The 23,980-nt window shown below is 41.8% G+C and overlaps 1 protein-coding gene across 3 annotated transcripts in view; it reads left to right on the top strand.

The window, feature by feature from the left end:
- Positions 1–346: 346 nt before the first annotated feature.
- TSG101 (tumor susceptibility 101) overlaps positions 347–23,980 on the top strand; it is a 44,534-nt gene continuing 20,900 nt past the window's right edge. Inside the window, exons 1-7 of one of the 3 annotated variants that reach the window (XR_016349709.1) lie at positions 347–554; positions 5,499–5,583; positions 7,507–7,572; positions 8,223–8,386; positions 10,016–10,142; positions 17,685–17,751; positions 23,598–23,692. Coding sequence is in view for 1 of the 3 variants with exons in the window: in XM_075928110.2 (XP_075784225.1) it covers positions 513–554; positions 5,499–5,583; positions 7,507–7,572; positions 8,223–8,386; positions 10,016–10,142; positions 17,685–17,751; positions 23,598–23,692 (646 nt within the window). In the remaining 2 variants the exon portion in view is untranslated. The remainder of the gene's footprint in view (positions 555–5,498; positions 5,584–7,506; positions 7,573–8,222; positions 8,387–10,015; positions 10,143–17,684; positions 17,752–23,597; positions 23,693–23,980) is intronic. The other 2 variants (XR_012903653.2, XM_075928110.2) reach the window with 2 other exon arrangements.

The following is a 23,980-nucleotide window of genomic DNA, read 5'->3' as shown; positions in this document are numbered from 1 at the left end:
CATGTCATAAGGGGGGGGGGGGGCACTCCATCCCAATGTGCACCAATAGGGAGATGAGGGGATGCCTCACTTCCAGGGTGGTGCATATAACAAAATTCATTCTGCACTTGGACAAAAAACAATTACAGAGCATGCAGGCGCAGGGCTGGAGACTCTTTATTGCTGAAGCAGGCTATCTGCCCGGGAAACGTTCAAAAGCGCTTCGGCCGAGCCACGCCTAAGCTAAACGCCTCCCTGTAAAAGGGCCGCCCCAGACCACTCTGCGCTTCTCCCAGGCTCAGGCGCAGCGGCACGATGCCTGCGCATATCACATGACCTTTCCACAGCGCTCCGGTCACGTGCCGAGGGCCCGCGTTCGGAAATGACGTGTAGGCCGGCGGAAGTGGGTCCTGCCGGAAGTCAGAGCGCTGTGGTCTTCCTGTTTATGCGGGAGGAGGAGCTGCGGGCGCGCGACAGGCCGCTTTCTCGTCTGTGCGGTGGCAACGGCAGCCAGCTAGCGGGGCGCGGCCGCTATGGCGGTGTCCGACAGCCAGCTGAAGAAGATGCTCGCCAAGGTAAACGGCCGCTCCCGAGACTCCGCTGCCTGGGAAGCGCTCGCCCCCTACCCCCCCGGCCTGGTCTCTTCTGGGGCCCCCATGAACCCCTCACAGAACAGGCTGCTTTTCCCGGTCCGCTCCCTTCCCTGCCTGTTCCCGTCCTGGGCGTCGCGCTGGGGCGGGGCCGGGCGAGACCCGCACCGCCCGCCTACGAGAGACACTTTTGGGGGGCGCGGGGGGGGGGGCGTGGCCCGTCTTTGCGGGGCGCTGCACGGATTCTTGCTTGTGGGGCCTCGTTTCCTGGTGTCTCAGCGAGCCCCTTGTCCCCTTCCTCTGCTTCTGCCACCATCTCTCGCCGAGCGACAAGTCTGTGTAGGTCCTGCCGGGTCGTGGCTCCTGGGGCTGATGTAGGAGTCAGCAGAATGCAGCTGCTTTGGCTGTGTGTGTCAAACGCTGATAGTTGGGAAAACCACCCATTCTGCCTGGGACCTAAGCGAACTTGGTGTTAGTCACTGGTAGAAAATAATTGGGTCTCCGTCATGCATTGTGCGTGGGCTCTGAGCACTTCAGTTTGACATTGGTTCAGACGTTACCCTCTTGTTAATCTTCTGAACAAGCCATAGGCTTAAACTGTGGCTGAGCAGTCAGGACTCCAGCTCACCTTGAGCAAATCGTTTTTACCTTTGTAGGTCCATTTTCCTGTAGTGCTTTATTATGTTCCTTGGCTGAAAGACCTCTAAATAAATGTAGACTATTAGAGTGGTAAGTGTAGCGGTATGACTATTTTTAATGGGACACCTAGTTGTGGACCTGAGTGATTTCAGTGTGTAAATGTGTATGCAGTTAATGGATAAGCCCAGGCTTATGGGTTAACCAGCATGATTACACACACCTACCTCTCTCCCCGCTGCCTTCTCCTCCACCTCCTGCTTCCCACATAGGCAGCAGCACAGGGGGAGGGGGCGGGCAGGAGTCACCTGTCACTAGGGATGTAAAGGAGTAGTTGACTACTCACTCCCCCACCCCCTTGCTGCCTCTGTATCAGGAAGCAGGAGCCATTGCTGGGGAGAACCGGCTTAAAACATGGTTCCCCCCCAGCACCATCTCTGTGGTGCCACACATCCCTGCCCCTGTATCAGAGATGGGGAGGTCAGGGGCTGCTCCGTGGTAGTGGTCCTTGTGCACGGGAAGTCCCAGATCCCCCTGGAACCTGCTGTGCACACAGACTTCAGCGCGAGCCGGAACTGAGCCAGGCTGCCTATCAACTAATTGAGTAGTCAATACAAATTTTTAAAATATTGAATACTCGATTACTTAAATGCCAGCACTTTAACATCCCTACCTGTGTCTGATAGGCAGCAGCACAAGGGTGGGGAGGAGTTCTAGAGATTCTTTCTGATCCTTTATTCAGTCTGGCAGTTATTTGAAAGGACATAAAATATTAAATCAAAAACTGCTTATTTAATACAGATTAGAGTGAAAAGGAAAGGATGCAAACATTACATAATTGCTAGATATAGCTGAAAGTAATTTGAAATTAGACATAGTTGAAAATAACTCAAAATTGGGCAAAAGACCATCGTTGCAGAAATCAGAATTAATTCCCCTCAAATATCATTCTTTTGTATGCAGTGTCTATCAGACTCTCAGTATTTCAATTGTCTTTAAAAATTGCTTAAGTGACAATTGCAGCATTTACTCTGCTAACACCAGTAGCCAACTTAACAATTCACATGCCTGTTCAAAGTAAGAAATGATAAATTATTGAACAACCAGAATAATAAAGCAATCACTGCAACAATATTCTTTCTAAATGTAAGGAGGAAAAATCAAATTATTGCCAAAGTTCACTTTTCTGTTTGTTGCTTAAAAAAAGAACCATTTTCCATCAAATATGAAAATGTCAATCCAGAAACTTGAAATTACTATCGAGCAATATATTTTGGAGTGATTTAACATTCTGAATTAAATTATAAGCCTTCAACCAGAATTTGTTGTTTTAAGTACTCCGTTACAAGTCAATATCATTACAATATTTTTCTGCTTGATAATAAATGTTTTCTTCTGTCTTCGATGAAAATCTAGGATTGAAATGTCAAGTTATTTCAGGCATAAAAAAATACTATACACATAACACCTTCATATTTGAAAGCACTCTGCAAACACAAGTCTCACAACATTTAATCATGACTGTTATATTAATAATCAGCTATTATACTGAGAGGTTAAATGATGTGATTGGGATCATGCAAGAATAAAACCCAAAGTTCTGACTCCTAGTCTTTGTACTTGTAAGCAGCCCTCTTCACATGAAGCTACCTCTTCCTTTCACTGATGATGCCAAGGTCACTGAATTTGCATATTATGGCAGGTAGTGTGTTGGTCATTTTATGACAATTCATCTCTCTTGAATTAAACAGACAAATTGAAGACACTTTTAGTTTTTACTGTTCTGGATACTAAACTCAAGGGTGAAAAGAAAAAATTCAGAGTCTTTCCTCAATGTCTGTTCTCTGTGGTTCAGAGGGAAAAAATTCGAAGGTCAAAGCTTCTTCAGAGAAAAGGTTGAGACTAGTTGTGAAATGAATATCTCTTGTCTTGCAAGATATGATTCAGGGTTGTTGTAAGAGCATTCTCTTGTTGGATATAAAAAAGGGTGATCCTTCAGTGTGGATATTTGTATAAGTAGTTATAGGATATTTGTATAAGTAGAGAGATCCCTTTGGGTTAGATACAAGTTTGGTACTCAGGGACTATATTTGAACAGATTTGAGACTGCTAAATATGAGTAGTATTCAGTCTGTGCTGTTGACACATGGGCTCTGAAACTTTTTTGAAGTGTTGACTTCCCTCTTCCATTTATAGTTGCAGGGATACTGCCCTCACATCGATGCTTATAACATCCTTGTAGCAACTACTGTAAAAGTTCACATAGAAAAATATTTGGAAATAGTGTATTTTTACCTGTCCTCGTGCAGGTTAGCAGTTACAGATGACACTAGGGTTGTTAAATATCAGTTAATTGATTAGTCGATTAACCTCATGAATTATTGGTTACTTGACTATTCTATAGTTCCTCAGGGTGGGGCTAGCAGCCAGTGCGCTGTGGCCCCACTCCCAAGGAGGCACGTGTCATTCTGTGCTGCTGCCAGGCAGGAGCTGGTCTGTGATGGGAGCCAATTTAAAAAACAGCTCTTGAATTATATGGGAGCCTGCCTGTTTCTACAGGTCTTCATGACATCTGTTTTTCCCTGCTGCTATGGAAGCTGGTCTACAAGTGTAAAGGAAATGGTCCATGAGACAGCAGTACAACTGCTACTGTTTCAGCTTAGTATGCTTCTGGAGACTGGAACTACCTGTACCCTTCCCAGGCCCACAACTTGTTGACATCTGCTTGACTTTATGGGGAGAACACAACCTTGCTTCCACTTGCCATTATGCTGAGGTCACCCTGTCTCCACATTATCTCTTCTCTATAGGAGGATTCCTCACACATGCTGCTTAGACACTAAAAAATAAAACACAAAAATACTTCTCGCTAAGTTTCAGTCTTCAGTATAAGCAGCACTACTGAATCCATGCACCCTAGCACTCATTGAAAATTATGCCACTCACTGGCACAATATGAAACTCAAGGCGGGGGATTGGCAGAAACATGTATCTTTTACATGTTGCTTTTAAAGCAATACTGCTGCGATTACCACTATGTCCCTGCACATAAATATATTTTAGTAGCAAAGAGCATTTGCTGTCCCATTAAAAATTGTGACTATGGGCCATGATTACTTTCCACATAAGTTTGTATGTTTTAACAAATATTTCACATTCCACTGTTGAAACCCTGTTCCGTATTTCTCCAACCCATGCCCCAGCAGCCCTCCAAGTACACAATAGGGATGTGAATAGTTACCAGGTGATGCTTACCAGTTGTGGTTAACTGGCCACCCAGCTGACTGGAGCAGCTGCATGTCTGGGGCTGCTACACCACAAGTGAGAGGTGCTCCAGCCTGCCATGCTGCAGCGTATTTAAGCTAACTGCTTAAACATAACATTTAACTGGTTAATTGATTAAACGAGATTTACATACCTAGTTTACACCAGGCTCCTTCCCTCTTCTCCTCTGTTAGCACTGTCTCCCCCAAGCCTTTGCATGGCATCTGCATTGTCGTTTAAATGAATTATTATAATACTCATAATTTTCTATAAATTTCTAATAAGAAATCTTTGTCAAACATTTCCTTAATTTTTGTGTTGCCTGTATTGTTACATATAGTTGGTGACATTTAGTTTGAAATAAATTACCAGAATAATTAAAATCAGCATGATTATATTGTGTTGACAAAATTCCGCATATTTTGAAGAATTTTAAAATATTGTGTGCAGAATTTTTAATCTTTTGGAACAGAATTCATTCAAAAGTAGTATGCAATCCCCCTAACGCACTGTAACACACAACATTTAGAACAGCATGATTCCCAAAGACACTGCGGATTGCTATATCTGTGATGCTTGTATAGGTTGAAAGAGTTATTAAAACCACAAAGATGCTTTTTAGTATTTTCCCATTAATTTTTCTTTGCTTTTGTTATGTTTGTCTTTGTACAACAAATAAAAAGGCCTTAATAAGAAATGTAAACTTTTGTGGTATTACTTCATATGCTGGAAAATAGATTTGATAACTCATGACTTTTCCACATGGGACAGTTTTGATTCTATTCTTCTGATTTACAACTAGTCTGAATTTTAGCCATAAAATTACTTGCATGTTTTTTGCAAATTAGAAACATGGGCTTTTTAAGGCTGTCTGTTTTGACTGTTATAGGTAAGTGCTTCACTTAGAGCCTTGTGAATGCAATTTTTGACCAGTTGTTTTTCCTGTAGACAGTGCATGGTAGAATTTTACAAAACTTATGGCTTTGCATCTTATAGACTGCATAGGCATTAAATGCTTTTGTTTTTCAGTATAAATACAGAGATCTCACGGTGCAGGAAACCACTAGTGTTATTACCCAGTACAAAGACCTCAAACCTGTAATGGATGCATATGGTGAGTTGAGCATAAGAAAATCTTCTATTCTGTTGCTGATTTATGTGTGTAGTGTATTGTCATGGCATTTCTTCAGCTTTAAAGTGCACAAATAGTAAAAATTAGTCGGTAACTGGTACCTTAATCTGGTAATAAGTTTTTACTGTTTTATACTTTAGTAAATAGCAGTGAGGACTAAAACTAGACTATGGAATTTGAGGTTCTCTGGATAAATACATTCTTTTGACTGGATCATATCTGCCTTGGGCAAAAACATGCCAATAGAGACCTCTTGTTGAAAAAGAAATGTACAAAGGAATCTTTTCCCTTTAATGTTGACAATAAGTGCTTTGTTCCTCAGAGCTCAGCTTTTGTTTGATCCTATGGAGAAGTGGTACTGTTGTGAATTGCTCAATAGTTAGTCTGTTGTCCCCATAGATTCCTCGATAGCATGAAAATTCAGCTCCATTGCACTACAGGTAGAACCTCTCTAGTCTGGCACCCTCAGAACCTGACAGGCATGGAACAAGAGAATTTGCTGAACCACGGGAGGCCAGTATTGTCTAGCAGCATTGCAAACACTTCCCTTCCACTGGGTTTTACAAGATGTTTAGGGATAAATTAGAGCTAAATAACAGCACAGAACAGTGAGAGTCAGGACTGGCAGCTGTAAACAAACTTTAGGGGATTGTGGGAAGTTGGCCGCACCCATGATACGTGGACATGTGGCTAACTAAAATCATGCTGGTGGACAGATGTTGCTGGACCAGAGCGTGCTGGTCTAGAGAGGTTCAACTGGTATAAGATGGTCTGATTGCTATATTTATTTAAAAAGAACAGTGTGTGGGAAAGTAGTTTCAGAATTTTTTGTAATGCTTGTTATAAATATTTCCTATCAGTGGAAATTTCCTTTCATTAACTTTTTTTTTTAATACAACCATTTATTGCTACCATTTATTAAATGTGAGAGAAATCCAGGGAACACTTCAGGAGAAACTTGTTTGAAGTTTGGAATTAGTTAATTTCTGTATAGAAGATCCAAATGAGGGAGTAAAGAGTCACTGATGATCACCGATAACTTCAATTTGGAGAAATATTCAGAGATCTAGAACAATTAAAAACAGTTAAAGTTTTAAAATGAAAAAAATGCAAACCAGCAGTTATGGAGAAGTAATCTAAAACATTTACCAGGGAGAAAGAACCTGAAATAATCCTGAAAGACTGAGAGGAGAATGGAGAACAGACCTCTTCACGTGATTTTTGTATTATAGTATGGTGTTCAAAATGTCAACTCCATTTTGAACTCTAAATGAAAATGATTGTAGCCTGCTGCATAGCAGTACTTGTTCTTTTCTAAATTGCTTTTTAGAGCTTTAACCCTTAACAGGGTTGTGTGTCAATTTATATGGCTGCATTTTCATATTATCCGTGGGGCTTTGAGTTTGAGACAGCCCTACATTTGTAGGGAGATGTGATTTCCCCTGTTCTGAGTCTAAACTCTCTTTTTAAAAAAACGCCACTCTAGTTTATATAGTTGCAAGGATGTCTTTCAAAATGTGAACAGAATGCAAATTCAGTGCACTGATGTTTGTATGCATCTATAGACATCCTAAAACAATGGTTCTAAAAGACACAAGCTAGTTATGAATCTCAGCAGTGTGAGAAATCTGAAATATCGAGCTAATGTACTTAATAAGGATGTGAATGGGTAATCGAGCTATTGTACTTAATAGGGATGTGAATGGGTAACCTGTTAACCAGTCTTCCCCATCTCTAAAAACAGCTTTATTTTTAGATGTTAATCAGTTGTGGATACTTAGCAATTTATAGATATGTGATAGTTAGAAAAAGTGTGTTTCTTCTTTTCATATAAGTCACATAGGCTTGAGAAGATTTATGTAACTTGAACACAAAGCTAACTCCACAGTATGTATTGTCTTTCAGTTTTTAATGATGGCTCATCCAGGGACTTGATGAGCCTCACTGGAACCATTCCTGTGCCTTATAGAGGTATGCATTATAGCTTCCCTTTGTTTTCAAATTACCTGGACAATTGTTTGGGCTTGTAGATTGTTCAGAGTTAATAATCACTATTCTCTTGAAAACTTTACTGTTATGTAACATTTTAAAAGCTTTGTTTGTTCTGCTGTGCTGTGGAATTCTAACATAATATGCAAGCTATACTTATTTCATGGTTGTATGAATATTCCGCTACTCTACATATCTGATAGTAGGCTGCAACATCATTACTTCACAGGAGTGCTACTGTCAGCATTCAACAACCTTTTTAAAAGTTTGCTTTTGATTTCCTAATCTGGTAGCCAATTGATGGAGAGGGCTGCAAACAACTCACAGATGGAACTAAGGATAATTTAGAGATGGGGACTTGCAGTGTTTTGGGCATGTGTAAAAATACCTTTAGTGGTAAATTATAGTCACAGAGTGTATGGCTAAACCAGGAGCTCCTTGTTAAATATGTAGTTGGTGAAGCTGAATTTAAATACCCATCCGTCAGTGTAATTAAAATCTTGGTTCGTACATTAATTCTGTCATCTGAAGATAATCTAGTCATGAGTAATTATTAGTAGTTTAATTTAAAATTTTCAGGTCAAAATGAGTTGAGGAAGAATAAATTGAGATCTTTTAAAACTTTTCTTTAGGTAATACATACAATATCCCGATATGTCTGTGGCTACTGGACACCTACCCTTTCAATCCCCCAATTTGTTTTGTTAAACCAACTAGTTCAATGACTATTAAAACTGGGAAGCATGTTGATGCAAATGGAAAGATATATCTTCCTTATCTGCATGAGTGGAAACATGTAAGTATAATTAATCTGAAATCCTTCAAACTGATTACTTTTGAATTCCGTTAGATTATCAATTTTCTTAATTCTAGTAACTGTTTCTTTGAGTCATAAAGCACTGGTAATTTTTTTTAATGAACCATCATGTTGCTGGAAAGTTAGTTGACACTGAATGGACATAGGATTGCAGCTTTTAATCAGAAACTGTTATCTGAATATTTACTTTTACTGCCTTAAATTAATTCTGTATATCACTTTCATTGTTAGCCTGCTAGCTATGCCTGCTTAATGACAACTTTTTAGGCTACTTAAGAAGCACAGCATTGGTGTTGTCAGAAGGGGAATGTATTTATGTGCCTGACAGGTTTGATTGGAAATAGATCCTTGAGAGACCAGTAGAGAGAGTACTGAAGGCAAATTAGGGATTTTCAGGGATGTCCATGAAATAAAATTATGGCACTAACTTATGTGAAGGGAAACGGAGAAGATGGGCTGTTTATAGAACAGTCCTAATGTTTAAACCTTAACAGTCTATTGAAAAAGATTATTAAAAATTGACATTTGACAGCTTTGTCTTTATAACTTGTTTATGTTCTAAACTCCTTCAGAGAGCACTTACACTGTTTTCAAGCCATGTCTATAAAACAGGATTTTCACATTGAAAGTTTTTATTTAAGGAACAACAACAAAGGCACTCTAGGAAATTCCTGATTTATGTGTAAAAGGAAGGGCAACATTTAGCATATCCTCACATTTCTGCTCACCTCTGATACCTCTTGGGTATTTGTCCCTTTTTGCTCATTAGTATTCAGCTCTTGCTAAGGAGAGCACTTCACTTACTATTGAAACTTCTAGCTGTTGCCTTCCTGGGAACAGTTGCCCTCCTGGGAATCCCGCTAATTCAGCTAACTGGTTAAACATTAGGTCAACTTAATGTTTAACTGGAATTTACATCCCTAATTTGGAATTTGCCTAACACTGAGCTGCTAATTGAATATAATTGATCTTTTATGCTATTTGCATTGAAAATGAGGCTGTTGAATACAGGATGCTGCTACTCCAATAGTGATCTTAATCTTCATTTGTTTTAAGAGAAATTATGTTGCGGACACACATTTTCTTTTTGTATGATATGAATTTTAGTCCATCTGAAAGTGGAAATATAACTGGAACCAGTTAGTGCTGGTTGGTGCACTGGGGAAGTTTATGCTCAACTCCTTCATGGCCTGCAGCAATCTATTGTGCTGTGCGTGTCAAAATTGCATGTTACGTGTGTAGAAACCATTAGAATGTTTAGTTCTGTGTACTTAATTTTCCTTACCTGGAGGTGGTTTGGTTTTGAAAATAACTAAACTTTTTTTATAGTAGTTTTAATCTTCTTCAGTCATTATAATAATGTAATTCACATGGAACCATATGTGGTCCAGAATTTAGCTCTATATCAGCAGTACTCAAGCCGTGTTTTCTCTTGATTATTTAACAAGCTGACTAACTGGGAATCTACTAGACTGGGTCTGTAAATAGGAGGAAAAAATATTCAGCTGACCAGTAGTATGTGATGAGATGGTAGTAAGTTATTGTTAGGCAATTAAGCTATCCTTGGTACCAAAAAATCAGCAGCTTTTTATCCGCTTTCCCTCATAGCCACAGTCAGACTTGATAGGATTGATTCAAATTATGATTGTGGTATTTGGAGAGGAACCTCCAGTCTTCTCTCGGCCTACTGTTTCAGCACCCTACCAACCATACCAAGCAACAGGACCACCGAATAGTAAGTGATGTGCATGTATATATTTTAAAGCATTTTCAATTAATTAACAATTGTGTTTGCTGCCCTAGGCAATATTTTGTCAGATGATTTATTGTATTATATTTTGTTGAAAGTTGATGCCCCAGTTTGTCACACTTGTAGCTTTTTGAATTACGACATTTGTCTTTTGGCTATGACAATATTTTAATAGAAGGAAATGTATTATCATATTACAGTTGAACTATTAAGTTTGAGTATGTCTACACGGCAAAGTTATTTCGAAATAACTGTCCTAGCGTCTACACAGCCAAACTGCTAGTTCGAAATTAAATCGATATAGTGGAGCGCTTATTTTGAATTTGGTAAACCTCATTCTACGAGGAATAATGCCAAATTCAAAATAGCTAATTCGAAATAAGCACTTTGTAGATGCTTATTTTGAAATAGGGGGCCTCCAGCCCTTCCCAGGGTGACCTGGTGGCCACTCTGGGCACAACCAAGAAAACTTCCTCTCCTCTCCCCTAGCCCCGGAGCCCTTAAAGGGGTAGACTCTGGCCATAGTGCCTGTTCCAGCTCTAGGCCTGCCAGCACAAAGCCAGCAGTCACTGCCCCTGACCCAGTGGCCCCATCATGAGCCAGGCAGTCAGTGCCAGCCAGCCCTCCACTGCTCCCCGGGCCCAGTCCCCCAGCTCCCAGGAGCCTGCCAGGGGCCGGAGAAGGCAGGCACCTTCCTGCTCTAGTGCAGAGATCATGGACCTCATTGAGGTTTGGGCGGAGGCCTCTAATGTCCACAATTTCCGCACTAGACACAGGAACATAGCTGTCTACAGACGGATGGCTGCCAGCCTGGCTGCCAAAGGCCACATGCGCACTCAGGAGCAGGTGCACATGAAAATAAAGGAGCTGTGGCAGGTCTATGCCAGGGCCACAGGGGGCAGGTCCTAAAGAGGGGCAGACACTTGACCCTGTTTTGACGCCCTGGACCTCATCCTGGGGGTCGGGATGGTCCATGCCACCCCAGGGGTCATCGGTCCTGGAGCAGACGGCCCTGACCAGGGCATGGAGGAGGAGCGCCAGAAGCTGTAGGAGCCCAGAGGGAGAGTGCCACGCAGTCAGGACCTCCCGAGCCGTCCCAGCAGGCCCGTCACCAGTGTCATCCGGGCAGGCAACAACATGTGAGTGCCACTGTCCCCTTATTGGGGGGTGGGGAGGGAGACCAGGGACCGCACACATGGGCCTTGCTTACCACAGATCACACAGCAACCTGTGCACGTGGCCCCAGCTGGCTGCCACACAGGGGTCTTGGTCTGTTAGCTACATGCGTGTATGAAGAGACATGACATGCTCCTGACCCCGGGGTGGGACACAGCAGGACACCCTCCTTTCACAAGGCCATTCTACACAGAGGCAGGGGACATCTCCCCTCCACCTCACCCACACTATACACAGCACAGGGGCATGGGTGCGGTCTCTGGGCAGGTCCCACTCCCAGGGATAGCAGGACGTTCTGAACATAGCCTGTGTGCAAGCACACTGGCTCTGATGGTGCAGGGAACTGTCATCCTCACCTTGCAAAGGGGGGCTGGGCTTCACCCACTGTGTCCCCAGGGATAATTGACCACTTCTCTTGTTTCCCCACAGCCACACCAGCTGCGCGTGCAGAGCGCACCACCCTGCCTGGGACTTGCTCCCGCACCCGAGGGCTCTGTAAGACCACCTGTGCAGTGCAGGGGTACCGACAGCAGCACCTGGGGGCACTGTGAGCCCTCACTGCTCCCTCCAGAACTGGGTGCAAGAAGACCTGGAGCTCCGGCAGGAGCAGCTTGCACAGGGCCATGCCATCTGCCAACACCTGCAGGCCCTGGTGCAGAGTGTGCTGCCTCCTGCTGCTCCAGCGCCAGCTGCCTTCCCAGCTACCACTCCTCCTCCCCCTCCTGCTTCTCCTTCTACCTCCTCACCCTTCATCCCCTCCCCATCCCCCCAGGGACGCCGAGGCCCCTGCATCTGTGGTACTAGGAGACAGTTGGCCTGGCGTGATCCGCACCGCTGAGCCCTGAGCTTCCCCTCCCCCTTGCTTCCCCCTTCCAGCTCCCTCCTTCCAGGTTTCCCCCTCCCATCTCCTGCCTCCTTTCCCCAGTCTCACCAGAGTTTCATCCCCCCCCCCCCCCCCAACCCCTGCCCCAGTTTTGTTAAATAAAGACAGTTTGTGTTTATGGAAAAATGTGTATTTTACTGTACATCAGGAAAGGGTTGGGGGGGGGGGCTAAGTGGAAGGATGTGAGGGAGGAATGAGGCACAAGCCCCCAGTGGAGCAGACAGGGAGCCTTAGTGCTTCTCAGGGTGGAAGCTCTCCTGCAGGGCCTCCTGGATGGCGGCCTGCAGCAAGTGCAGCTGGGCTCACAGCAACGCATCCAAGAGAAACCCCAGAGTGCCCAGGGGCAGCTCTGGCTCCATGTTGCAGAGTGCTGTGATGTCCTGAGTGAGGGCAACCAGAGCACGCCGAGACAAAAATGCTTTGCTCTCCCTCATCGAGATAGACAAGCAAGCAGGGAAACCTGAGAACTGGCTGTCCGGGCAGAGGCCCTTTATGCACAGACCTCAGTTAGACTCAGGCAGCAGCCACACAAGGTAATTCCTGACCTGGTGCCCTGCCAGAACTGGTTCCGGCCAGCCTTAAATGTGATTCACAGTCCACTTAGTGTGGACGCGCTATTTCAAAATGCATTATGTGTAGGCATGTTATTTCAAAATAACTTATTTCGAATTAACTACAGCCACTCCCAGAGTTACGACCACCTCCACTTACAACCATCCGCACTTACAACCAAAGCGGTCGTAAATGCAGATCCGAGTTATGAACGGCAATCCGCGCTTACGAACAGCGCGGTCGCCATGTAACTCTACGTGATCCGAGTTACGGACCAAGTGTTGGTCCGTAACTTGTTCGAATCTCGGAGAACGGCTGTATTTCAAAATAAGTCTGTAGTGTTAGACATACCTTTGACTGCTTATTGTCATTTGTAAACATTGCCAGAATTCATTCTTACCTGATCCTTCCTTTCTCTGGCTGCCTTATTTGTGCTTTACTAATTTTCTGTCTTGACGTCTGTCCGGACTGTTCCCCACTCTGGCAAGAGAGTTTTAAAACCTTGACCCAACAGGCACTGGTTACAAAAACTTCCCCCCAGGATTACAATATACAGATTTTGGGGAATCACTGTCACAATCAAGAGTTTTTTTTTTTAATCCCTAAAAACCTAAAACCAGGGATGAAAACTTGAAACTACCCATATTCCATGTTCCCAGATTCTGTTGATTTTCACCTTCAATTTTAAAGGTTTTTTTCCCCCTCTCAACTATTTTCCTTTTTTCAACCCCATTTTAAACTCTCTTACTTCAGCACAGAGTATTTTTAAGAGAGGCTTTCTAAACTGTTTTGTAATGCTGTGTCTGAAGGATGGTGTGGGAAAGTATGCAGGCCAAATATTTGTCCGAAAGACGATCAGGCATAGGACGGAGGGGCTAGATGAGAACAACTAAAGAACAATCAAACCAAAGGCACAATTGAGGGGGAAGAGATTAAGAAACCAAACCCATACTTGTTCATCTAGTGGCAGTGTAAAAGTTCAGGGCCAAATTTAGTTCCATGTGAACCCTGAAGTATAAGACTGGAGATGTACCTAACTTCTTTGAAAATACTATGGTTCATATCTCACTTGAGTGATTCCTCTACACTGCTAGAAGAATAATATTGATTTCAGCCTTACGTATATTTTTTGGGAGGGGAGGTAGAGGGATACAAAGTAAGAACTTTAAACACACACAAACACAAGAAACATAAGTGAAAGAAATTTAGAGACAATAGGAACACAAAAATTCATACCATCTCATTGCAAGGGGGAATTACAAATTATTCAAAATACATTGCTGAGGATATTAATAGAGGATCCATGTTCAAAGGTCTAATGTGGTGGGTTGTCAGGAAGTTGTGCAGAACTTTACATGACCAGAGAAAGAAAGGAATAAACAGGTGAGCTGGAAGAGATTATTGTTGGGAGTACGTGGTCCGTCTCTATCACCAGCATCCTTTATTCTACCAGATTCTATGGCCCTCTGCGGTGAGCTCTTGTTTTGGAGATTTTTTTTCTTCACCAAATTGGGACACTTAGTTGGTCATCCATGGAGTTCACTGGCTTGGACTGTTGTCAGATGAGCAGGACCCTACTAAATTCATGTTCCATTTTGGTCAATTTCATGATCATAGGATTTTAAATCTGAAATTTCACAGCATTATAATTGTAGGGGTCCTTATCCAAAAAAGAGTTGTAGGGTAATTGTATGGGGCACAGCCTTCAGAAGTGGGCAGCTAGAAAGTGGTAATGAATGCTGTGACCTCCCTAAAATAACAGTTTCCAACCCATCCACAACTCCCTTTTGAGAAATGCTGGTCTCCCCCATGAAATCTGTATAATAAAAGGTAAAAACACACAAGACTAGATTTCATGGAGGGGTGGGGAATCAGATTTCAAGGTCTGACACTTTTTTTGGGGCCATGAATTTGATATGCTCCTGCAGATAAAGCGTTGACCTTCATTCCTTACAGCTTCTAAGGAACCAGCTCCCCTCCACACCTACTGTGGAACTGGTAGCTGAAGCATTGCCACGAGCAAGCACATGGTGAACAGATCTCTTCTACTTGAAGCTGGCCTAACCAACATACCTGCTGCAGTTTAACAGGGCATATTCCTGGTTGGTCAAATCAGGCTTGTTATAGAAGACTGCAAACATAATAGGGCAGCAATGGTGACTTGGAGAAGGACATTTCTAGCTCAGAGAACAAAACAGGAGCCTTATAGATGAGTTGAGAGTAGTGACAGCATTTCTAGACACCCCTGACCCACAGCACAACTCTCTCCCAAACCCGCGGTGTATTGTGCTCTTTACACCTTTTCTGGGTGCAATCTGCATTTCCTGATTTTCCAGCATTTGAATTTGGGGAATTTAATTTTAGCGTACTGCAATAATGATTTCTACAAGGGTGAAACTCAGAAATTACCAATGCTATTTGGATCCTGTCTAAACATGAAAGCTTATTCTTATGTCATTCTGCTTGCTCAGTCCTGGCTCTTGTCAGGTCCAGAAGCCCCTGGCCCTCTCTCCCCTCCACATACAGCTGCCTCTAATAGAGGCAGCATTGAGGGGGGATAGATGGTGCTGGGGGGAACTGTTTTTTAAGATGGCTCCCCCTAGCACTGGCTCCTGCTTCCTGCTGCCTCCCCCTTTGCTGCCTCTGATACAGAGGTAGCAAGGTGGGGGCGGGGAATGCAAGTAGTTGATTACTTGCTTATATCCCTAATGTATACTAAGGTATTTGAAGTGTATTTCTTTTGGTAAATATGTACCTGCTGAAATTTTCTGTGGCTACATGTTCATATGTTGGTGGGGGAGGCAGTTCAGCAGGGACGGGTGCACATGAGGAGCTGTCTTCGCCTGTGCATACTGGCTCCCATTTGGCCCCTTCACTTGCTGCCTCTATTAGAGGCAGCAGCATGGGAGGGGGACTGCACGTAACTGTGAAGGTTAATTGATGAGCTCAGGCTCATCCGTTTACCATTTGCACTATCACTTCCCTAATATATAGATGAGCTCCCATAGTTTGAAGTGAGAAGTTGTAGTAGCACCTCTAAGATTAGGAGACTCCATGCATTTGGTGATCCTGAATTCCTTGGCAGTTTCTCTGCTGTGGGTGAAACTGTTCCAGTACTGATTCCAGTAGTGGGGAAGCTAGTCATAAAATTAGACAAATAAATGAACTGATTTCTCTCCTGGGTTTTCTCTCTCATATTCCATCCCAACTGTACTGCTCTGAATCTTTCATCAGCTTCAAGACTTAGCAATACGGATCTGAATTAATAATTTAGCTTCATTAGGACATCCCCCCAATGCAGTTACAACAGAATGCTACTCTTAAGCATAACTTGGCAATAGATATTTTAACTCACTTAAAGATGTGTTCTCAAGTCTGAATAAGTGAAGCTATGTTGATTTCTAGAACATATTTAATATTTTGTGGTATTGATAGTGTCTACCTTGAAACAGGAATAGACAATGGCAAAAATACCCTTAAAATGCAAAATGTGGTTTTCCGTGGTTACATGTTTATATGTTGGCGGGAAGGCAATTCAGTTATGCATAAATACAAAATTTCAGTCATGGTATTTTAGATATAACTGGAAAATATGGTATATTTACTGCTTTCTTTTTTCTCCACGCCTACTACTAGATCTGGTAAGACATTAGAAACTGGTTTTCAAGATAGCATACATCAGTCACCCCTCCTCTTCCCATCCTCTCTTCAAAAGTTTTACTTTTTTAAGCTGAGTGATTGGATTTCTCATAGGTCAGTTGGCAGCATTGATCTATCTGTAGTAAGATAATTCAGAAACTTGAAGATCATGAACTGTTCTAATTTTTGACAGGTGTCACTGCAAGTATAGAGTTATTGAAGGATATGAACTGTACTATGCTTAAAAGATGCAATTGTCAACTTAAATGACTAATTTTGCTGAAAATTTAGAACCTGCTATCGTTACAAAAACAGTCTCAGGCTACTATAATTAAATAAATTAGCAAAAGTCACTTGGTTATAGTTTGTTTCACTGGGGCAGCCAATCTGTTTTCTCACCAGGTGTCTGAGAAAAATCTGGACATGTTGTTTAAGAACTTGTGTATAAGGACAAGATGTTTTTGGAAATTAGATAATTTCAAAACATTTGTCAGCAATACACTTCTAATCTTGCTTATTTAGTAGTAATTTTATTTATTTATTTAATATTGGAGATTGCCTATCTCCTAGAACTGGAAGGGACCTTGAAAGGTCATTGAGTCTAGCCCCCTGCCTTCACAGCAGGACCAAGTACCATCCCCGACAAATTTTTGCCCCAAATGGCCTCCACAAGAATTGAACTCACAACCCTGGGTTTAGCAGGCCAATGCTCAAACCACTGAGCAATGTTTCTGAAAGTTCTCAGTGCTCAGAAACATGCTGCTTAAAAATTTAAACATAAATTCTTAGTTGAAATGTTGAAAATTTGACTTGTATTTTCGTATTTTCGTTATACCTCTATTGTAGTTGTCTTTTTTAGTATACTGGCTGCATGTGAAAGAATCCTCGAAATATTTCAGAATCTGACTTAAAAAAAAAATCAGACAGGGCTAGTATGCTGCCTTGAGTGTGTTGGATACAGCTTTCTTTTAAGGAAACTCTTTATCATCCCTATAATAGCTCTGTTTAAGTACACTTGTTGCATTGCCACTAAATAATCTGGCCAGCCGTTGTTTTGTAAAACAATGAATTTGCATATCGTTATCTGACTTTTGTCAATTTTTAAGCCTTTTGTGATCTATAAACATTGAATAAATATGGGGGAAAAATCTAACTTTTTTTTTTTGTTTTTTTTTGTTACTGACATTTGATTCCGGCATTTTGCTATGTTCGTGGTGAAACAGTCCATTAACAAAATCTTGAAAAGTAAAATTGTACAAAATTATTATTTTGTTTAGCATCCTACATGCCAGGCATGCCAAGTGGAATCTCTCCCTATCCACCAGGACATCCTCCTAACCCAAGGTAAGTTATGCTTTTAATTAAATCGCTGATGGGTTGCTGTGATGGTTCTGCTTCTAAGAATTCCACACCCCATTTATATCTTCTATTGTTGGAGATTGAGTCCTTGGACTTACTTTAAAGTTGTTTTGATAGCGGAGGGAAAACTTAAATAGGGCTAAGCCTTTTTAGTGCTAATTGATCCCAATATATAATTGTTGCATTTGGTTAGAAAAGTCTGCTTACTACAGTATGTTCCTTGCTGAATTATTGCTGCTTTTGCAGTATATAAAAGATTAGTTTTTATAAAGGCAATAAGGTTTTGCCCGGTATCAATTCACACAATTGATCACTGAAGTAAGAAATCATTCTTTATTTAAAACTCTCTTCCAGGCAGATTTGGAGTACTCCTTGTTTTCTTCCCATTCCCCTCAATCTTCACTCTACAAACAATATAAAATTAAAATGAATCATGAATATGTTATTCCATATAAGAAATGTCTGTAATGTTTTAATGGTTCTTAACTATAGGAGGAAAAAGTAGTTTACGCATCAGTGTAGTCTTCTGAAAATGTGCTAAACATTAAAATTCCAGTTTTCAAGTAAATCTGTTTAGATTGTGACAGAGGTAATACACTAAGGCTACGTCTACACTACATGCTTCTTGCGCAAGAAGCCTTTTGTGCAAGAGTTTTTGCACAAAAACTTCTTGCGCAGGAGCACGTCCACACCTCAAAGCACATCGTAAAAGCCATGAGCTTTTGTGCAAGAGATTGTCCACACTGCATGCACACTGTTGCGCAAGAAAACTCTGATTGCCAGTCACGGAATGGCCATCAGAGCACCTGTGCTTTTTCCCATAGTTTGTACACTTGCCTTCTTGTGCAATAGCTGTAGAGCTAAAAGCAGTTATGCCTCAGAAAAGGAGGTTTACCTATGGCGGAAAAAGCCCTCTGTTCTGCTGTTTAACTGCCCATTTAATTGCGCAAGAGCTCATTTGAGGTGTGGACACTCTGCAGGTTTTTGTGCAAAAACCTTGTAGTGTAGATGTAGCCTAAAACTTCAGCTAACAAAGAGCTCTCTAGCTATCTTATGATGCCTTTCTTACCTGGTATTTATAGCTGTTAGTATAAGTAAAACTGGATACCTGGAGGATTTGGTGATTGAATTTTAAAAGAAAATTGCAGTGATTACTTCTGTAAACTTTAAGAATAAATATTGTTAAATGTGTTAAAATTATTTTGAAAATTCATTCTAAGAAATATGTCAGTGTTCTATATGTCCCTAATTGAGTATGGTACTAGTGTTAATAAACGTAGCTTGAGAAAATCAGGTTTCACCCAGTAAATACATTTCAGAAATGTGGGGTTAACACAGACAGGAGGCTTTCATAGTTTTTGTAAAGCCTATTTTGTTGTTTGAAATTTGTAATCTAATACTTTATTTTATAAACAATTTACAGTATAGCCTTACATTTTTGAAAGTCTCCAGCCTTTGCCATTAGTTCATATGCAGAGCATTGCTGTTCGTTTCCCAAAGCAGTGCATTTTTTGTGACAGTATGCCCGGGATGGTGTACCAGCACCTCTTTTCCCATCATACCTTAATTGAATGGTATTCCCCTCTGGCTTACCGGCAGCTATTAGCATTTTCCTGGGGCGGCTTGGCTCCCAACGGAAATCCACTTGGAACACATGGCTTTTAAAGGGGCCGCAACTGCCTTTTGTTTTGTTTTTGTGTGTGTGTGTGTGTGTGTGTGTGTGTGTGTGTGTGTGTGTGTGTGTGTGTGCGAGAGCGAGAGCGAGAGCGAGAGAGAGAGCGAGCGCGAGCGAGAGAGCGAGCGCGAGAGAGAGCGAGAGCGAGCGAGAACGAACGAACGAACTTTGAGCCTGGAGTGTCAGTAACTTTTTTCTTACCAAAAAAAAACCCCCACTGTCTGAAAGTGTCGTCTAAATCTAACTTTTTTGTTAATTATTCATTGTTACATAAAACAATTTAAATATTTAATGTTTTAATTAAATGCAGGGATTAGGAAATTGTTCATTGATATAAAATCTGCACTTTGAGTATTAGCCAAAGTGCATTGAAGTAAATGGACACTTAATATGATTTCTAAGGGCTTTCATTCACAACCTGCTTGTGCATGGGATGGCTTGGAATGTAAACCTTTGATAAAATGCCATGCTGTCACTTACCTTGCATCAATTTGGGCAAGAAATACTTGGTTATTTTTATTAATGCTCTGTTTGTATTTCCTTTTTGTCTTGAAGCAAGTGATAGGCTGCTTTTACTGTAGAGAGTAGTGTAAAGTCTCATTATGAGGAGCAGGAGACCCACGTCACTGCTTCTGGCAGACTTGAATTTATTTTTGACTGATACGATGCTCTTATCCAGTGATCACTTTTTAAAAAATACCTAAAAGATAATAAAGGTGTTGAATTCTTCTTGCAGTACAGCATAATGAATATCTTTTTTGCATTTATTACCTAGTTTGAAAATCCCTCTGTCAACATCTGTAACTTACAATATTTTGGTGAAACAGTTGCTCATTTTAAAAATCAGAATTTATTTGATATTTATGACAGCTGATAGTTCAGTACAGTAATTCTAAGACTTTATTCTGATAGTGTGTAAGATTTACATTTCTCATGATAATAGTTTCCATTTTGAGGGTAAATGAAGACAGATTAAATGTGTTCCCAAACTGGCAATGGCTTTGAAGATTGAATGTTAAATACCTCTGTATTTATTATCCCCTTCTCCTTCCACAATAATTCTTAATGGTACTGTGGTGACTTTTTTTAACCTTTCTGTAATACTATTCTTCTAATGCTTGTTCATGACTGTTCAACATAAATGTGTATGCTTGCTGCATGTACCAGTGCCAGAAAATTTTCCCTAAGCATTACCCGTAAGGGACCAGGCTTAGTGTCCCCTGGACACTTTATAAAGTGCTCCCAGACCCCTCCCTGCTCAGTTCCTTCTTGCCGCCAGTGATGGTGCTTGAAACAGTGAGCTCTAGCCCTAGGGCTTGTCTACGCAGGTACATTTTGTTGCCAAAAGTCATTTTTTGGCGACAAAACAGTGAGAGCATTTACACTGCAATGCGACTTTTGTCAAGAAAAACACCCAGTTTTGGTGACGACAAAAATCTTCCAGCCCTGTGAGGGACTTTTGTCTTTTACCCTCCCTTTATTGTTGACACAGAGCCAGCTGTGGACTCTGCTGTTGGTTTTGTTGAAAGAACTAGCTTCTGCCAGTATCCATCAATATCTGCCCTAATGGCTGTGATCAGTGTTTTGTGATCTCTGCTGCCCTGCAGGCATGTGATCTTTTAAAGCTCTGGGAAGTATCTTACAGCTGAGTGAGTTGCTCCATTTGGGGAACAAAAAAGAAGAAATAATTGGAATGCTTCCACTCTGATCTGCTAGGAACACAGCAGCAGGAGGGCTGGAGAGATTGCTATGCTCCTTTGATATAGCAGCATAGCTAAGGCTATGTCTACACTGGGAAGGTGTGGAGACTAAGCTATAGCTTAGTTAACTTTCCCTATTCACTTGTAAATAGTTTCCCCCCTTAGATAATAACTTGTAAATAGATTAGCAGTTTGTTAGTACCCCTTTGGAACTTGACTTGGAGACTGGGCATGTCCTACTTTCCTGGCTTTAAAGCCTGTGCCACTTGCTGCAGGCCTATGCCAGTCAATGATCTGCATGCTGCCTGCCTCTGCTGCTTGGGGATGCCCAAATTTTGGACAAGAGTAGAATCAGCAGGTCCTTTCATCCAAGGAGAATGAAAGGATCATTGTAGCTCTCTGCCGTGCTTCATCTTCCTCGTCATCATACGAGGCAATAGTGTTACCCTCCCCTGGTGGTCACACCTGACACAAAAGCCCACCAGGGCCTTTTGAAAAGGGTTACTACCAACCTCCTCTTCCATGAGGAAGAGGTGCAAGAGACCTCAGACACCCTCTTTGTAGTACTGGGCCTGGTGGTGCCAGCAAGGATGGCTTAGGCTGCTGCATAATAGAGTAGTCAAGATTGCCAAGACCTTATAGCAGACTCCTTTTTCTATTCTGTCTATCTCCAAGAGGGTGGAGTGGAAATACTTTGTTTGCCAAGGACTATGAGTATCTCTATACTTGTCCTGCACCAAACTCCCTAGTTCTGGAACCTATCAATCACAGGGAGCGTCAGAGCCAGCCTGCCCCCATCCCGAGGAATAAAGACTTGAAATGCTTGGACCTGTTTAGGTGTAAGCTTTATTCTTCAGCAAGTTTCCAGCTCATTGTGGCAAACCATCAGGCCATGTTTGCCTACTACGACGTCAGTATGTGGCAGGCAATGTCCAAGTTTGAGGCCTCACTCCCGGAAGCCTCCAGGAAAAAGTTTAAGGCTCTTACGGAAGGGAGCCTCTGTAGCCATTGCGGTTTCCTTGTGGCAGTTGTTGGACAAGAGGGTATTGGAGCTTTGTGCTCTGATCTCAGAACCTCCATATACCTGCTTATTCAAGGATAAGATGCAGCATAGACCTCACATGGCCTTCCTTTGTAAGATGGTGTCAGCATTCCGTTTGGGGCAGGAAATCTTCCTGCTGGTCTTCTTCCCCAAGCCTCATGCTACTAACGAGAAAAGGCATCTTCATGCTCTGGATGTCAGGAGGGTGCTGGCTTTCTACCTGGAGCAAACAAAGCCCTTCTGTGAGTCCACTCAGCTTTTTGCGGGCTATGCTGAATGTATGCATAGATTACCAGTATCTTCCCCGAGGGTCTCAAACCTGGATCACCAGGATATCTGCTGTATAGTGATGGGGTTGTCCATTCACACGTTCACATCTCATTATGCCATCTCGCAGCATACTAAAGATGATGCAGCATTTGGCAGAGTGGTGTTGCTGTCTCCATATCCTTAAACTCCTAACCGCATCTGTGGACACTGCTTACAGTCACCTATGTTGAGTGGACATGAGCAAGCACTCAGAAAAGAAAAGACAGTTTCCGTAATTGGTGTTCTTCAAGATGTGTTGCTCATGTCCATTCAACTTCCTACCCGCCTTCCCCTCTGTCTGAGTTTTTCCCGCACAAAGGAGATGAGGAGGGAGGGGGCTGGGAGCACACTATGTAGCGTGGCATGTGCATGCCTCTCCAAGGGTGCTGAGCCCAGTCGCCTACTGGTACTGCTTATTAGGGAAAATCTTCTGGCACTGGTGCATGTGGCAAGCGCACACACCTACGTTGAATGGACATGAGCAATACGTCTCAACACCAATTATGGAAATGAGTAACTGTCCTTTTTATTACATGATGATAAATAAACTTTTAACTAGCTTTTTACGCAACAACCCCACAAAATAAGAAGTTAGTGGTAACAGTTGTACAACTGTAAATTACTAACATTGTGCCCATCAAAATTCCAATACAATTAAGTATGTAAATACTTTCTCTTTAAATATTTATGATTCCAAGAGTAGTTCTTCAGGTTGGTAAAATTAATTAAGCCAGTTGAAAGAACTCAAAACATTTAGGACATTTGATTGGCAAATAACTTGTCAGATACAAGTACAGTAGTATCATTTTAAATTATACAAGAAATTGAAGGACATCTTTAAGCTAGAGCAGTAATGTATCCTGTGAAGAAGAAAAAAGTAACGTCTCTACCAGCCTGTAGTTTGAAGTGGTTTATTACCGTTGCTTGTAAAAGTGGCTTCTTATATTTGAGAGACCAAGTTTTTTTTTTCTTAGTATGATAACATTTGTAAAAAGTTTGAGTCATAAGTTTAATAAATAATAAAATTTAATGTGAAGTTGGTGTTCGTGGCTACAGTTCTGCAAATTCCAGCATAATGCTAATATAACTTTTTTTTTTTTGCAAGTGGCTACCCGGGCTACCCTTATCCACCTGGTGGTCCATATCCAGCAACAACAAGTGGTCAGCACTACCCTTCTCAGCCTCCTGTGACTACTGTTGGTGAGTAACTTTGAAAGTGTCTCTATTTCTGAATTCTAGAGAAAGCAAAGTTTCTGGCCATAAGTAGACAGGAAAAAAAAATCACATTTATGCTGCAGATGTGAATTGCATCATACTTCTATGATAGTTAAAACCTGATTTTTTAAGCAGAGATACCATGTAACACATATTGGAAAATATTGCTTGTCTTGTTTCCTCCAGTCAGGAACTTGATAAATTGTCTTTCTTCTATCCATAGTTTCTGATTTTTGTGAACTTTTTGAAGACCTATGCAAAAAGCCTCCCTAT

Source organism: Pelodiscus sinensis, chromosome 5, assembly GCF_052426305.1.
Source record: "Pelodiscus sinensis isolate ZL-2025 chromosome 5, ASM5242630v1, whole genome shotgun sequence".
Lineage (NCBI taxonomy): Eukaryota > Metazoa > Chordata > Testudines > Trionychidae > Pelodiscus > Pelodiscus sinensis.
The sequence above is the reverse complement of the archived record's forward strand: the minus strand, read 5'-3'. Positions and strand labels throughout refer to the sequence as shown.